This window comes from Peromyscus eremicus, chromosome 2 (genome assembly GCF_949786415.1).
Source record: "Peromyscus eremicus chromosome 2, PerEre_H2_v1, whole genome shotgun sequence".
NCBI lineage: Eukaryota > Metazoa > Chordata > Mammalia > Rodentia > Cricetidae > Peromyscus > Peromyscus eremicus.
In genome coordinates this window covers 55,754,086-55,771,633 of record NC_081417.1, presented here as the reverse complement: position 1 = coordinate 55,771,633, position 17,548 = coordinate 55,754,086, and the positions used below count along the sequence as shown (strand labels likewise).

Below are 17,548 nucleotides of genomic sequence, written 5' to 3'. Positions count from 1 at the left end.
TATTTCTTTCTTTCTTTCTTTCTTTCTTTTTTTTTTTTTTGCTTTAAAGTCTGCTTCCTGATAGTCCACAAAAAAGGGCTGGGCTGGCAAAAAACACTTTGTGAGAAGCTTCAGTAGAAATTTCAATCTTGTAATGCCCTGATTTTTAGATGCCCTACCTCTGAAGCTATACACACTCCTAAACTGGGCAAATAATTTGAATGCACCTAAATTCTCAACTGTTAAACATGAAGCTGGAATGTAGCCATCATGTAAATTCAATTGCAGCATCTCTAATAGAGTCTGGTTCATCATTATTGTGGTTCTTTTTGCCCTATTGTCAAAACACAATACTTCTGAAAAATATGAAAGGCACACATTTCTTTGGAGAGAATGCCGTTTTTCCTGCATAATTGCAAAGCATTTACAGTTTTAGATTTGTAAACAATTGGAAGATTAGTCAACGAGTTTTATTCATGTCAACATCATCTATTTTCTTTGAGTCCCCGCATAGAGACCTGCTGTCATGATTTATCCACTTACACATCTTGTCGAGTTAATTTGATGTATAAACATGAAAAAGGAAAGAATACTGTTCTTGTGATTTTAGGAAAACAAGATGATTTGGGTTTTTGTAGCAGGATATTTCAGGAGAAAACCCTTCCTCTTGGAAGATATACTGTATGTCCTCTTCATCTTCAAAAAACTCCATGTCTACCTATTAAGTTAGAGAAAATCCAGACTATTCATCCACAATGCCATGTGTCACTGAGGTTTTGATTAGGTAACTAATTGTTTTCCCTTTACATTGCTAACTGTCTCTGTTTATCATTGTTTACTAGTTGTAAAAATTTTACCTGTCCATTTTCTCCCTGACCATCATTAACAAAAAAACAAACAGTACAAAACAAAAAACCCAGTTGTCAAATCCCAACTTTGTTCATTTCTGGTGAACTCTGCTGACTGTTCACCAGAAACCGACTGCACAGGAGGATACCTCTAGACACTTGTCCCATGTCCCTTAAAGCTAGTGCAGAGAGCAGTGAATGAAGAGAATGGAAAGAGATAGTGACCTCAGAGCTTCAGTTTATTTCATAACTACTCATCTTTCTAGACAATTGCAATCAGTCGTCAATTTGATAATTGTAGTTTTTAAAGTATAGTTGGAAATATTGGTGACCAATGATGAAATAACAATATTTCAAGATAAAAGAAACAACAGAGTATGTTTGATTAACTTATCTCCTCCTTTCTGTGCCTTATATATCTTTTAAAATATAGACATTCTATATTGATATGCTCTTAGGCTTATTAAAAGGTCCAGTCGAAATACATAGTGAATTATAAAATCAGTTTTACTCTATTAAACTACAACTGTGGTTGATCCTGGTGGCATGGGACTATATCCCAGCTGAGGCTGAGGCAAGAATATTCTAAGTTCAAGGCCAACTTGGCATACAAAGTGAATTCAAGCTCCACACCCCAGCCGGGTAACTTAAAGAAACCCGTCTCATCTGGGGCAGTGGTAGCACATGCCCTTAATCCCAGCACTCAGGAGGCAGAGACAGGCAGATCTCTGTGAGTTTGAGGCCAACCTGGTCTACAAAAACCTACAAAGCAAGTTCCAGGACAACCAGGACTATTACACAAAGAAACCCTGTCTTGAAAAACCAGAAAAGAAAGAAAGAAAGAAAGAAAGAAAGAAAGAAAGGAAGGAAGGAAGGAAGGAAGGAAGGAAGGAAGGAAGGAAGGAAAGAAAGAAGGAAGGAAAGAAAGAGAAAGAAAGAAAGAAAGAAAGAAAGAAAGAAAGAAAGAAAGAAAGAAAGAAAGAAGAAAGAAATCTGTCTCAAAAACAAAATGAGGAGCAGGGGAGGCTACAGGTCAGGGTGGAACACTCATGTAGCATATTTGCGACCCTAGATTAATACCCAGTAGTGCAATAAAAATAAAGTAAAAACTATGTCCTTCAATCTAAGAAAGAATAAAAGTCCTGAAATATCCACCTTACACCCCCCCCAGAAACAGTTTCAGGGTTGTCCCCTGATGATGTGGGCCACCAGTCATACTGTGCAGCAGGATGATTGCCACAGGCTGTGTGGGGGCGAGGCTCGGGGACGCTTTAGGAATCCTTACCATATTCTAGCCTCCTTTTGAATTCACTGTTGAGCTCACTGGTGGTTTTTACTTTTCCTTCTCTCATGACACACCACACATTATTTTTGGACAGTTGAGGTTTCAGCCTATAAGACTTTAATTTCATCTGAGGTTTCATTTTGTTAGATTTGGCCGATTTGCCACTTTAAATCCAAACTTATAATCAGGCGTATTTTCAGGACCCCTGATTCAGTCTGCATGTTATCAAGGTTCCTTTTACAGGTTATTAATAAAATGCTGAGGAAGACACAGATCTTTGACACATTATTACTTCTGCATTGACACCAACCAGTTAATTAGCACCTGTGGACTTCCTGATGAACTGATGCCAGACTGTTTTTCATTTGATACATTGTTACATAATGGGAAACTTTGACAGATGCCACATGGAAGTCCAGATATGTATCACTTTCTTGACCCGCCATTGTAGGATTTACGGTTTTATAAAGTGACTGATTGACCCAGTGAAAAGTCAATAGATCATAAATACTGATGTTGAAAGAATCTTTGGAAATTGTCTGGTTCCATCTCCTTGTCCTTCTTTTCCCCCTCTGAGGCAACTCAAGTGAGAAGGAACTACCAATTTTCCTAGAGTAGCAGAGGTAGTGAACAATAGAGCTGACTGACTAATGGTTCCTAAGTGGTCCAGTAGGCATTCTCTTCTACATGTTTTTATGCTCAGGGTCCAGTTTTTAGCTTATGACTCATAATATGCCAACTGAAAGTATTCAAGCATTCCAAGTATTAAATGTCAATTCAAATTGATCATCATGTTAGTTCAAATCATTTAACAAAGTCAATATTGATTTAAATTACATGTATCATATACCTGCTCTGTATTCACAGTACTGCATTTGATGCTTGCAAATACAGAACAAAGTGTTAGTGAAACTATTAATGTTTTACAATATTGAAAATGGGAAAAATTAGAGTATGAAATTAATAACTACAAAATGAGTTTGAATTGGGTTAACTATTGGGTCTTTAGTGGGTACAGAGTCCTAAGCAGTTTACAGAATGTTTTCATACACCATTTTATTCAATTTTAAATATCAAATAAGATAGGCTTTGCAATTTTTACAAAGGGTTAACTAGATCTGGCAAAATTGAGTTGCTTCACTTAAATTCAAGCAGCAAATTAGTGGCGGAAGCAGTGTTTTGGACTTCAAGTTGAATGGGCTTTCTGTGTGATTTGTTCCTTAGAGACCTAGTGCCTTTCAACATTCTCCTTTAGCAGCGCATCGTGTATTTGTTATGTTGAGATTTGAGTCTTAATCTGTGTTTTTGAAGACTTGGTTACGTGTTACAGCTATAGGAATGCAGGCTAATGATTAGGGGAAAAAAGGAAATGTCCTCGAATGGTAGCTCATACTTGTAATCCTAGAAAAGCTGAGACAGGAGGACCATTGAGTTCAAGGCCAATCTATGTTGTGTAGCAAGATCCTGTTCCCCAAATAAACTCCCAAATCACAAAAGGAAAGTCAAAAGAAAATGTGATTGAGAACTAAGACTACTAAGATTCTCAAATAATTAGATACTCAAACAATTACATAATAAGTGTATGGATTATAGATTATCCTGCTGAATAAAACATTGGAATGGATTCTTAGAAACACTGAAATCTGTCATCAAACCTGCAAAGTGAACGAATGAAATCTATTTGTAAATTTTTTAATTTTGATGTATACTTGGTATGAAGACTTATTTGGGGACGTAAATTGTTTTGTACTATTTTATTTCTTCTTCTTTTCTTATAGAAAATAGAGAATATTTTAAAATGGTTCCTAAAGTTCAAAGACTGTTGTGTGTATGTTTTATTACACTTTTTCAGCTGGGTTTTAATTCACTGTGTATGAGCTAGTAAAAAAGAAAAGGCTTGTGTTATGTATGAAATTCAAAAACAAACCTTGAGTTATTTCTAACTTAATGAATGTCCTTAAAGTGTTAGGCTTCTCTGATTTAGAATGATGATAGCTGTGTTTATGTGAGGAGCAACTTTGACTTCCTGGGTTTAATTGAACATTTAAAAAATCCTCTATTGCCCATATGACAGTTACTTGTACCTTTCAACCCCCAAGTAAGATGTTTGTCACTTATAAAAGTTTTCATATGGTCAAATAACATTTTTTAACTTTATGTTTAGTTCAGAACAGAACAATAGTCAAAGAAGTAGAATTTGGAATGTGCACAGTCACATGTGGTAAGTAGCATAGACCAAAGGAATAATCTGTCATGATTTCTACCAAGATAAAATGCCAATCATTTGTGATTTCTGTGCTACTTATACTTTCTTCATCTCTCATTACTTTCTATGCCTACGGCTATAATTTACGCACAACACTAGGTAATTGCTTCAAAAGTTATATTTTTCAGGTTTGGGGTATTTTTGCATATAAACTATCTTCACCAAACTAAAATTCTGTTTCACAGATGTTCAAAGATGAGAGATCTTCAGTGCATCTGACAGATGCCTTCCCACACTACTTTGGCAAACCTGCCAAGAAATAAGCTTATTTGCAGTAGACTATTACAAATATTCCATCTCTCTAGCTTGTATTATATTTTGGAGAAAAGAAGTGTTAGCTTGTAAAGTGAATCATGGTGAAAGAATGTGACATTGTCCATTCCATGAAGAGAGATTTTAAACGAAATCTCTTAAATAGGATTGGGATTCAGGCTACATGTGCTATAGAGCCCACTGGTTCTTAAACAGCTACCCTAAGTATGTTATAATTGCTGGGCTAACCCAAACTTTCTAACAACCTAGGGCTATGGGGAGGCCTAAGGATTTGAAGTTCTGATCAATTCACAAGGAAGCTGATCTTGCTAGTGCTGGAAGTCCCTTGGTTTCTGTAACCATTACTGGGAATCAGCATGATGAGAAGACAGTAGATAATTAACAAATAACATTGTTTATCCTAACTTGGAAACATGACAGTGACAAGATTCTAGTCTGTACACATCTATGTCAGACTTCTTTTTAGGTCAAAGTTTTGTAAAAGGATTACCAAAACTGACAGTTTTTATGTGAGTGCTAAAATATACATAACCTATAAGTTACTATATAACCACTTTCAAGTATTGTGGCCTAACACTCCATCAGCATTAGATGTAGAACATTTTTTTTAATCTTTTTTTAAATTTTACAATTTAATTTAATTTTACAGCCACGGATTCCCTTGTTCTTCACCCCCTTCCCCCCAGCCCATCCCCCATTCCTATCTCCTCCAGGGCAAAGACTCCCCTGAGGACTGAGTTCAACCTAGTATATTCAGTCCAGGCAGGTCCAGTCCCCTCCTCCCAGGCTGAAACAAGTGTCCCTGTATAAGCCCCAAGTTTCAAACAGCCAACTCATGCACTGAGTATAGGACCTGGTCCCACTGCCTGGATGCCTCCCAAACAGATCAAGCTAATCAACTGTCTCACCTATTCAGAGGGCTTGATCCAGTTGGGGGCTCCTCAGCTATTGGTTCATAGTTCATGTGTTTCCATTCATTTGGCTATTTGTCCCTGTGCTTTGTCCAACCTTGGTCTCAACAATTCTTGCTCGTACAAACCCTCCTCTTTCTCGCCAATTGGACTCTTGGAGCTCCACCTGGGGCCTGGCCATGGATCTCTGCATCTGGTTCCCTCAGTCATTGGATGGGGTTTCTAGCACCACAATTAGGGTATTTGGCCATCCTATCACCAGAGTAGGTCATTTCGGGCTGTCTCTTGACCATTGCCAGTAGTCTATTGTGGGGGTATCTTTGTGGATTTCTGTGGGCCTCTCTAGCACTTCACTTCTTCCTATTCTCATGTGGTCTTCATTTATCATGGTCTTTTATTTTTTGTTCTCCCTCTCTGTTCTTGATCCAGCTGGGATCTCCCGCTCCCCTAAGCTCTTTTTCTCTCAACCCTCGCCCTTCATTACCCCCACTCATGTCCAGGCTGTTCATGTAGATCTCTTCCATTTCTCCGTCATTGGGCGATCCCCGTGTCTTTCTTGGGGTCCTGTTTTCCAGGTAGCCTCCCTGGTGATGTGAGTAGCAGTCCAGTCATCCTTGTTCCACATCTAGTATCCTCCTATGAGTGAGTACATACCATGTTTGTCTTTCTGAGTCTGGGTTACCTCACTCAGGATGATTTTTTCTAGATCCATCCATTTGCCTGAAAACCTCATGATGTCATTGATTTTCTCTGCTGAGTAGTATTCCATTGTGTATATGTACCACATTTTGTTTATCCATTCTTCAGTTGAAGGGCATCTAGGTTGTTTCCAGGTTCTGGCTATTACAAACAATGCTGATATGAACATAGCTGAGCAAGTGCCCTTGTGGTATGATTGAGCATTCCTTGGGTATATGCCCAAGAGTGGTATAGCTGGATCTTGGGGGAGATGGATTCCCAATTTTCTAAGAAATCGCCATATTGATTTCCAAAGTGGTTGTACAAGCTTGCATTCCCACCAGCAGTGGAGGAGAGTTCCCCTAGCTCTACATCCTCTCCAGCATAAGGTGTCTTCAGTGTTTTTGATCTTAGCCCATTCTGACAGGCGTAAGGTGGTATCTCAGAGTTGTTTTGATTTGCATTTCCCTGATGATTAGGGATGTTGAGCAATTCCTTAAATGTCTTTCAGCCATTTGAGTTTTCTCTGTTGAGAATTCTCTGTTTAGTTCTATAGCCCATTTCTTAATTGGACTGTTGGGCATTTTGATGTCTAATTTCTTGAGTTCTTTATATATTCTGGATATCAGTCCTCTGTCAGATGTGGGGTTGGTGAAGATCTTTTCCCATTCTGTAGGCTGTCGCTTTGCCTTGTTGACCGTATCCTTTGCTCTACAAAAGCTTCTCAGTTTCAAGAGGTCCCATTGATTGATTGTTTCTCTCAGTGTCTGTGCTACTGGTGTTCTATTTAGAAAGTGATCTCCTATGCCAATGCGTTCAAGACTACTTCCTACTTTCTCTTCTAGCAGGTTCAGAGTAGCTGGATTTATGTTGAGGTCTTTGATCCACTTGGACCTAAGTTTTGTGCACAGTGACAGATATGGATCTATTTGCAGCCTGGACATTTTTAATACCCCAAACTAAAACCCCATGCCCAGAAGGCAGTAGCTCTCCCCATACTCATACTTCCAGTTCCTGGCAGGCACTTTTTTCTAATTAGCTTAAAATGGAGTTCTAGCCTTGGCTTTGTAGTGACAGCCCAAACGACAGGAATCCTTGTGGACCAGCCTGAGTGTGTTCAGTCGTCTTTGCTGTTGTTGTTGCTGCTTGAGAATTTTCCACAGTAGAGTTCTTTTCATAACAACTCCAGTAATCTTCCAACGTTCCTTCTGATCTTGTGGGGGTCCACTTTCTTAGCCCTCAAAAGTGTAGCATCACCAAGGAACTTGTTGGAAACAGAGGATTGCAGACTTTGTCAGGACTGGGTCAGGATTTGCACTTTAGAAAGCTCTCTGGGTGACGCGTGCACTCTTACGTTTGTGAGCCACCTGTCATTTTCAGCTTTTCCTTTCCGTGGAACGGGCTCATGATTACCACCTTATTAGGGGCTAAAAAGGGGAATTGAGCAGGGAAGCTGGAGGCAGACTTTGCCTAGACTGTTACACAACTCATAGGACGGGATTAGAAAGCAGTGACACTCTAGAATCAGCTAATAACAATTTGATTTCTTGCTGAAAAATGTGTGACAGTTTCAGAAAGAGTATCTTGTTGAAACTAGAAGTTAATAGTTTATCCCATCTATATGTAATACAGAGAATTTATCAGTACAGAAATTAAAAAGCATATTTTATGGTAAAATATGATTTTGGAATTTCTTCCAGAAGCTCCAACCCCAACGTTAAAAAGTTCCATGATCAAATACATTTGTGTAATCCTATGTATTATATCATATCTGATTTTATAGTTTATAGGAAGAATATTTTTGGTACTCTTAGTAGGAAAAATTCTATCAATTTAAAACATGCACAATTACGAATGAGTTCTGATTTCAAAGATATTGAAAAGTAAAAATTTTATATTTTAGTCAATGAAAAATTATGAATGGTAGTATATTTATTAGCATACTAAAAGTTTCAAAAAACTTCCATACTGAAGAGATCCTTTTTGCTTTATTGTAACATTTTAAAATGTGCATGTGAGCATAGAATCCTTTTTCTGTTGGGAATAGCAACCTGTATCTTATGAAACTTTCTTGGGGAACCACTGTTTTAAGAAATAACTGGAGTAGCTAGTCTACAAAAGCTCTACATGTACTCATACTGAATTTAGGGATATAATTTCCAAAATTAAGAGAACAGTCTCACAACAGAACTAAACTAAAGAAAATACAGACTTGGATGGGAAGAACAACCCTTTGCAGTTACTTTTGTTTAAATATTTACTCATTTCTTTAACTAAAGGTGTTGGTATCAGAGAAGTTATTTTAACCAATGGATGCCCTGGAGGTGAATCCAAGTGTATTGTTCGTGTGGAAGAATGCCGTGGACCTGTTGACTGTGGCTGTGAGTTGAATCCCTATTATCTGAAGGAGGGTTTATGCTGGGGAAATATCTTTAACCTCAACCTACTGCTGAATACAATGAGACAATCAACTGATAAAAAGAAATAATAAAAAATGAAATACCCCTTCTCCAGACAGTCAGAGCTCTAAGTAGCCTGACTTGATTTACATTCAGTGGTGTGGAGAGTCTGAGATAGGCTGGAGCTTCACTGTGCCCTGGAGTGAAACACTTCTGATGTTGTGGCCATGACATTTTATCTGTAGATTGATAACCTTAAATTTGGAACTTGGAGCTGTCTGTATCAAATTACGCTTTTCTGACATTTCAGTGTCTCTAAATGAGGTTTCATAACCCTAAATTAGAAGCCATGGGCAGATCACCAGGTTCAAAGTAACATATCACTAAGTGATATGCCTTTCCCTCTTCCACACTTTTTTTGCATTCCAATGAAGAGCCCTGGTGTCTCCTCACTTGGTTCTTTTGGTGACTTCTTTATAATCAGACTCCAAATTACGAGATTCAGTGTCCTTGGCATCTAATTGACTTCTGAGGGTGGCTTTTTACAACAGTGTGGCATGTGAGAAAGGGTCCTCAGACAATACAGAGTTTTCCTTACAGTAGTGTTTGTTATTTTCCACTGTAGGGAGATAGGACCTGAGACCTGGACCCTAGCCTGGCCTTTTGTTGTCTTCTCGGGGTCTTCAGGAGATCTCATAACTTTGGATCTGCTTATTTCACTGGAGAGATTAGAACTTTGGATTGTCATAACCAGTCTAACCCTCATATTATGTATAATATATATATATGGATGTGGATATATGTGTATAATATATGCTCAGTGTCTTGATAGTGCTGTCTCCTGGTTGATGAAGTAATTAAATTATTGGTTGATGATATAATTAAGAATTGTTGATTAAAAAAGGAATATGGCCAGATAAATCAATTTTCTGCCCATTGGTACTTGTCTATTTATTTTCCTTTTTTCCCCCCAGGGGGAAAACCAATTTCTGAGAGTCTTGAAAGTGTTAGACTGTCATGTGTTCATATATCTCCTGAAAATCGTTTCAGGTATATGTGGAAGCTTCTAAAGGCAGACCAAGTAAGTAAATACTGTGTATAATCTGGTGTTTTTAATGGCTGATAACATTTGATACCTAGTTCTGATGTTTTAAGAAAGCAATTTGAAAAATGGTGTTAAACATCATACAACTTTATTGTATTATTGGAATTAAATTGTCAGACTAAAAGTATATATCTTAGGGTCATCTATAATCATAACTTAAATTCACACATTTTATGATGTATTTTGTTTTGGCATCAAAATTCTTACTGGTTTATATAGGCATGGCATGAAAAATAATAGTTGACATTAATTAAAGATGTTATAAGTGCCCGATATCAACTGAGTGATAAGAGTTCACTTAAATGACATAAAACAACCCCATAAACTTAAAAATATGTAAAAGGTGAAAGATTTATATGATCTAAAGAGAAACTTGAAAAACAACAACAAATAATAATTGTGTCATTTTACAGATAAATAATTGAGTTATAGAAAGTGTCTTAGTTTGCTTTTCTTCCACTTTGAAAAACACTGACCAAAACCAAACTGGGAAGGAAATAGTTCCAAGTTCATCACTGAGGGAAACCAGTGCAGGAGCCTGCGCAGAACCTCGAAAATTTGCTTTCCACGACTTGCTCAGCCTACTTTCTAATACATCCCAAGACTACCTCCTGCCCAGGAGTGACATTACCCACAGTACTCTGGACCCTCCCACATCAATCAGTAATCAAGAAAATGTTCCACAGACTTGCTGACAGGCCAGTTCATCGAGGCATTTTCTCAACTGAGGTTCCCTCTTTCCAAATGGCCCTAACTTGTGTAAAGTTGACAAATCTAGCACAGAACATACTGTCCATAGTCAACAGGGTTGAGAGTTGAAGTCTAGATTATCTGGTTCTAAGTCGTATGTGTACAATTCATTCCGTACTAGGCTAGGGGAGTGAGCAATTCTCCTTTTGTTAGAGGGATGTCTCCTTATGCTGTCACCTATTGTGTTTGCCAATGATCCAACCAGTCCTGCTTGTCTTTCACTGTCTCCATTCACAATCAGTGAACCCAGTCAAGACTGTTCATACGTTTTGTTTTTGTTTTTTGTTTTGTTTTTAATAGCAACCTGTTATACTTGCAAATGATTCAGCAGTCCTAGAAGTACAAAGAGAACTTCATCCCATGGCTTTCGAGTGTGACACCCTGGATAATAATGAAATAATAGCGTCTGTTAAGTTCACAGTCTATACAACAAATGGTAATTATCCAGCAGTGTTTTGGTTTGCTTATATCTCAAACTTATTTTCAGGAAACTGCCTGATGGACTTTTTAAAATACAAATTTCTACCAGCTGCACCCCAGAGCTTCTGATTCAGTAGATCTGTATGGAGCTGGTCCATGAATTTTCAAATGAAGCTGTTCCTTTAAAAGCCAGTCCTGGGCACTGGCTGCTCTTCCAGAAGGCCTGAGTACAATCCGCTATACTTCGCTGTACTCCCATGGTGGCTCACCACAGTCTCTAATGAGATGTGATGTCCTCTTCCAGTGTGCTGACATACATGCAAGCAAAGTCCCCATATACATAATTAAGTGAATCTTTAAACCAAAAGAGTTGACCTTAAAAAAACAAAACAAAACTCAGACCTTCAACTTGAAATATAGTGGTGCATTTATTTCCACTGTAAAAGTAAAGATAGACAAATGGATTGTCATGCGTGATTGCAGAAAAAAAATATATAGTTAAGACTAATAAAATCAGAGCATTTCTCTTAAGAAGTTATCCATTTGAGGGCCGGGCAGTGGTGGCACATGCCTTTAATCCCAGCACTCGGGAGGCAGAGGCAGGCGGATCTTTGTGAGTTCAAGGCCAGCCTGGTCTACAGAGCAAGATCCAAGAAAGGCGCAAAGCCACACAGAGATGTGTGTGTGTGTGTGTGTGTGTGTGTGTGTGTGTGTGTTTTGAGATTGGGTTTCTCTAGGTAGCCCTGGCTGTCCTGGACCTCACTATATAGACAGGGATGGCCTAGAGCTCATCTGCCTGTCTATGCCTCCGGAGTGCTGGAATTAAAGGTGTGTGCATCAAGACTGGCTTTGGATTATATTTTGATTGTTCAGTATTAAAGTTCTTGATCTAGCCTTGAACATGGCTTTACATATTAGGAATTGTTTCTCCTGAGAAATAAAATCTATGTCCATGTTCATTTAGTTTAACCTGTGGCATCCTCTGTGTCCAGGTAACTGTTTCCTTGGGGTTAGTTGCTCTTAACTATACTTAATGTTGCTCTCTCTATTGGTTGGAGTATCTGGTCACAAGTCCTTTTGAGAACTCACTTGTGTTCGGATTCTCTAGAGGAGCAGAACTGATAGAATGAATAGTAAAGGGGGGACTTAGTAAGAACGGTTTACAGGCTGTGGTTCAGGGAGTTCAACCATGGCTCTTTCCCTATGGAAGGCCGAGAATCCAGTAGTTGTTCAGTCCATAAAGCTGGATGCCTCGGGTGATCTTCTGACTAAATTGGAGCCTCAAAGAAGTAGAGTCTAGTACCAGCAAAGACATGCCCCAGCAGCAGGATAGATGAACTTGCCAACAAGTGAGAGGACAAGCAGACAAAAGCGGAAGCTTCCCTCTTCTGTGTCATTTTATGTGAGCTGCTACTAGATGATCCAATCAAGAAAAATCCCTCACAGGTGTGCCGGCTGCTTGGGTTTTAGTTGATTCCAGATGTAGTCAGTTGACAACCAAAACAGCCATCAAATTATTAAAGATTCTAGAGCTCTTATTCTCAGAGAACTGTCTTTATATATAAACCTTCTAGAAGTGATAGATAACTTTAAGGGGGTCTGTGCTTTTCTTGAAGCTATTTTAGTCTAAAAAACTTTTGTTGCATTCTGGAGAACCAGGCCATGCAATGTCCTTTACTGAAATGAAACTAAGCTGCAAAAGGTTTTGGAGAGAGTTTAAAAATGAATGTTTACAAACTTTCTTGACGTGTTTTTAGATGGCAACTTGCAAAACATCTTCAAGGTAAAAGCTAATAACCACTATGTTGAGACATCATCAAAAAGATAATTTCATTAGCAAGTAACGATTAAAAAAGCACAAGAAGATTGGACAACTAGAGGACCATCAAACTTTATAAACATTCTCAACCTGCCGTAGTTGATGATGCTATAGGTGTCTGGCCATTTGTGGACTTAGTCCTCACTATCTGGCCCCTAATAGGTACCTTTCAGTAGTTAGCAATTTTCACAAGTAGAAAGTAACATATGTCTGCTAATGTGTAAGCTAAGGGTTAGAGCACAGGCACCAGATCCTTGTCCCCTATTGAGACTATGTTGACTTTTGTCGTGTAGCAGCCCTTGGATGGAGAGCTCACTCTGCCACTTAGTCCATGCACACTTAAACAACAAAATATCTTCAGAACATTTCAGGACCCATTAGTTTCTCTGAAAATGGCAAGTTGCTCACCAGTGCAACAGACCTTTTTGCTTGTTCAGACATCGAACAAATACAAATATCCACACCCTACAGTATTGGAATGAACCAAATATGTGACAGAAATGTTTTTAGGATAAATGGAGCTAATGGAAAGTTCTACCAGATATAGTGGCATATGTGTTTAGTCCCAGCATTTGAGGATCCCAACACAGAGACAAACAAATATCCAGGCCAGCCTGGTCTACATAGTAAGTTCCTGAACAGCTAGGGCTATATAGAGAAACACCGTCTCAGAGAGAGAGGGGAAAAATTCCCATTCCTATTTTTTTCTTTCTCACTTCTGTATCATGCTTTCATTCATAATTACTGTCTTTTACAATATGGCATTGTTTTGGGATTTAATTGTGTGCCCCTAAAAGATACATTGATGTCCTAAGTTCTTAGTGCTTAGATTGTAGATAACCTTGAAAAAGGGGTCATTGAAGATGTAATCAGTTAAGATGAGATTGTGACTGGTGTCTACATAAAGAGAACTTTGGGCAGTGGAAGGAGAAAGGAAAGAAGAAAAAGAAGGAGGATTAAGAGAAGAGAGGCAGGAATAAAGGAAGAAGGAGGAAGAGAAATGAGAAAGAGGCAGGGTGGGGACAGGCACACGGGAGCAGATCCAGACTGAGGCCACCAGAAGCTGAGGAGGTAGCACAGTGCCCCCCACCAGCCTTCACAAGACTCATCGAGCCCCACCAATCCCACCAATGGTTTTATTATTTATGGCTTCCCGAATAGGAAGCAAATGTATACTGTTGCCAAGTCACCCAGTTTATGGTAGTGATAAGAAATAATATATGCATAAGCTATATTTACCTAAATATTAAGTATTGAAATTCAACCCATTTTTCATTAATTTTAATTTCATTTAAAATTTTTAAGAGTAAATTCAGCCTTCTTCAAAAAAAATAGATATACAAGTAGTCCACATGGTCCTTGCTGCTCTCCTCAGGAATGGAAATCCCCATACTCTTTACTCTCCATTCTCTCTTGGCTGACATTGGGTGCTAGTGAATAAAACAAACTAATTTTACATTTCTCTTCAGAACCTAATCCTAAACACTGTCTCTGTGTTTTAAAAACCTCCCACTTTGTACAAATCTGAAATCATTAAAATTTTTCTTAATCTGACAACCTTGGAATAAATACAAAAATGCACCTTTGCAATTGTACTTAGGACTGTTTAAAGGGAGATCACCAAATTGCATTTCTACTATATGACTACTGAGAAAAGCTGGCTATAATCCATGGAATTAAGAGGATAAGAACAAATCCAGGAGACTGATATGCAGGAGACCACTTCTTATGGAGTGGTAAATTAAATGTTAGTGTACATTTAATGTAGTAAATTAAAATGTTAAAATAGTCAGCTCATAGTTTACACAAATAATTAAACCTCCCTGGTCCTTGTTTTACTTACCTGTATAATATAGTATTTAGTTGGATAGCCCTTTTCTGTGAATTATTTTTGTATGGTTTTAGAATTTGGGGAATAAAAGAACCATAGGAAAGCTAGCAATTCACAAAATATATAACACAGGTATAAGCTGTTTCTCCACCAGTTTACAGTATAGTGATGTTGTCGCACATGCTGTAGACCAGCTCTCCTTAGTAGTTTATAGTGTAGTGATGCTATCACACATGCTGTAGACTAGCTCTCTTTACCAGTTTACAGTACAGTGATGCTATCACACATGCTCTAGACCAGCTCTCTTCACCAGTTTATAGTGTAGTGATGCTAACACACATGCTGTAGACCAGCTCTATAGTGATGCTGTCTTACACACTGTAGATCAGCTCTCTTCACCAGTTTACAGTATAGTGATGCTATCACACATGCTGTAGACTGGCTCTACCTTCTTAATAACCTTATTTGCAGAAAGGAAATGCCTGACCTGGGAGTAGTGTGTGAATATTGTATGGAGAATAATGAGTGTCAATCCCAATCTTATATTTAAAAAACCAGAGCTATATCATAATCCTAAGCATATATAATTTAAGTCTGTAAAGCTTTCAAGAGGAAATGGGAGAAGCTTTTCGTGATTCAGTAATAGGCAAGGTTTCTTAGCCATGACTCAGAACAATCACCATAAAAAGTAACATTGAGTAAATCACACTGTGTCAAAAGTAAAAACTTCAGCTTATCAAAATAAGCCACTTGGAAAATGAATAGTCAGGCTGAAATCTGAGAGAAATCCAAGAAACAATAGCTAGGATAGTGAGGTTGAAAACATTCTCTCTCAGTTTGTTAGGAAACTAAGTACACCCTGACCCTGTTGCCAGCACAGACTCTTTTATTTATCTCAGAGAAGGGAAAACATAGCTCCACATAATAACATTTCCACAGTGGTCCATTTAGATAGCCATTCCCCACTGATTTTCCAATAGCAGTCATCATATGTGTCTCTCTACTTTTAGAACTGCAAATGAGAAGAGCAACCAGACCAGACACTGATGCAGTCTTAGTTTTTGTGCTGACCATAGGAGTCATTATCTGCATATTTGTGATCTTCGTATTGATCTTCATCATCATAAATTGGTAGGTGAATAGCTGGGGTGCACTTTAACCTTTGATTGACATCTTCCTCAATCAAATCCCCATCCATTTGCAGTGAAGCCCAGATCAGCACCCCACGGTGTCTCCTCAATGTATCTTGATGCTATCTTCTTTCAGGCTACTCCATCTTGTATATGGATGCCTTTAAAAACAACAACTTGACATACTTTGCAGCCATGGGAGAACTTTCAGATGTGCTTTTTACAGTTTTACAAGGCAATTGTTTAAAAAGAAAAAAATGAATACTTTTGACACTTAACCATAGCTCTCACTGCTTTAAAACTTGGCTATTGTAACCTCCCAATTCACTTAAATGAAAAAAAAGCCTGTATATGTATTACACCCAGCAGATCTGAGGGTTCATCAGTCACAGTGCAGATGGATTATTCCAAGTGGAGCTGAACTGTGAATAAAAGGCACTTCTAGGCCGGGCGGTGGTGGCGCACGCCTTTAATCCCAGCACTCGGGAGGCAGAGCCAGGCGGATCTCTGTGAGTTCGAGGCCAGCCTGGGCTACCAAGTGAGTTCCAGGAGAGGCACAAAGCTACACAGAGAAACCCTGTCTAGAAAAACCAAAACAAAACAAAACAAAAAAAAAAACACTTCTATACAATGGAGATGTAAGCATCCACCTCATTTAGTTTGTTTTTTCCTTATAACTGTGGCCTTTGTGTTTTGCTTTTGTTTTTCTGCCAGGGCTGCAGTGAAATCATTCTGGGGGGTGAAAGCTTCAAGTACTGAGATACATTCTGAGATGAGTTCTATGAGGTACAAAGACTCGACTTCTCTTGACCAATCGCCAACAGATATAGCTACACGTGAAGAAGATGCCTTAAGTGAATGGAATGAATGATGTGTGAATGACATATGAGAAACTAAAGACAATTAGAGAGTATCAGATTCATTATTATAAAAATAAAATATATTTGAAAACAAATATTTCAATGATGTTGGATTGAATTTACTTCGATGGTGGTCATGCAGTGTGGGGACAGAGCTGTTTATTCAGTCCAGCTCTTAGTACAATTGACAAATTCTCTTTTAATTAGTTCTTGGTATTTACTGCTTCAGATGGTAGCTTGAGGTTACTTATGTAAATGTATACAGAAATAGTTTCTGATCTCTTTGGTCACTTGTGAGGTCATTCGCCATTCGCCTTTTCTGTCCTAAATAAGAAAACTATAATCTTGAAGTTTCTTTGGAAAGTAAGCTTTCTCCCACTTGGGAGAACTGGGTTGAACCAGTAAAGTAAATCATACTTCATAGTCTCTGCAGGGTGTGTAGCGTACAAAATATCATTTGTAAAACATGAAGCAGTGGTAACAACAAAGGCTTGGTGACTGCTGTGTGTTAAGTAAGCACTGCTCAAAGCAGTTTATTAGGTACCTTGACTGTGTTTGTGTAGAGGAAATACAGATGGAAGAACTGAACAAAGGCTTGGAGGTGGCTGAGAAAATGACATGAATTTAGTCATTTGTATTTCTTCTAGAAGCAGTGACTTAGAAACTCTATAATGACCACTAACAAGTACCTCATGCTCAGGTGACATATAGAAAGAACACAATCATCTTGTGTTGTACCACTGTGACACAATGCAGCCAGCTAAGCAAACAAGATGTTAAAGCATTAAGAATTATACCCAGTAGTCTTTTCCAGCAATTGCTTTTAAGACTAAACTTTGTTTTTCTCTGTTTAGATGAATTCTATGCTAACTTCATTGCTTTATTTTAGGGTTTATGATATCCACTGGGCAGAAGACATTATAAATGGGCATTTATGGCACACCTTGCTCTAACAGACAGAAAAAGGGTATTATAAAGTTACCCTGTTTATTTC

At 38.3% G+C, this 17,548-nt stretch overlaps 1 protein-coding gene across 2 annotated transcripts in view; it reads left to right on the top strand.

The window, feature by feature from the left end:
- Positions 1 to 16,649, top strand: part of Spaca1 (sperm acrosome associated 1) — an 18,693-nt gene extending 2,044 nt beyond the window's left edge. Inside the window, exons 2-7 of one of the 2 annotated variants that reach the window (XM_059254088.1) lie at positions 4,277 to 4,333; positions 8,520 to 8,621; positions 9,614 to 9,720; positions 10,795 to 10,930; positions 15,575 to 15,695; positions 16,417 to 16,649. In XM_059254088.1, the coding sequence (XP_059110071.1) occupies positions 4,277 to 4,333; positions 8,520 to 8,621; positions 9,614 to 9,720; positions 10,795 to 10,930; positions 15,575 to 15,695; positions 16,417 to 16,453 (560 nt within the window). In that variant the 3' untranslated portion in view covers positions 16,454 to 16,649. Of the gene's footprint in view, positions 1 to 4,276; positions 4,334 to 8,519; positions 8,622 to 9,613; positions 9,721 to 10,794; positions 10,931 to 15,574; positions 15,696 to 16,408 lie in introns of both variants that reach the window. The other variant, XM_059254087.1, reaches the window with a different exon arrangement.
- The last annotated feature ends 899 nt before the right edge of the window (positions 16,650 to 17,548 follow it).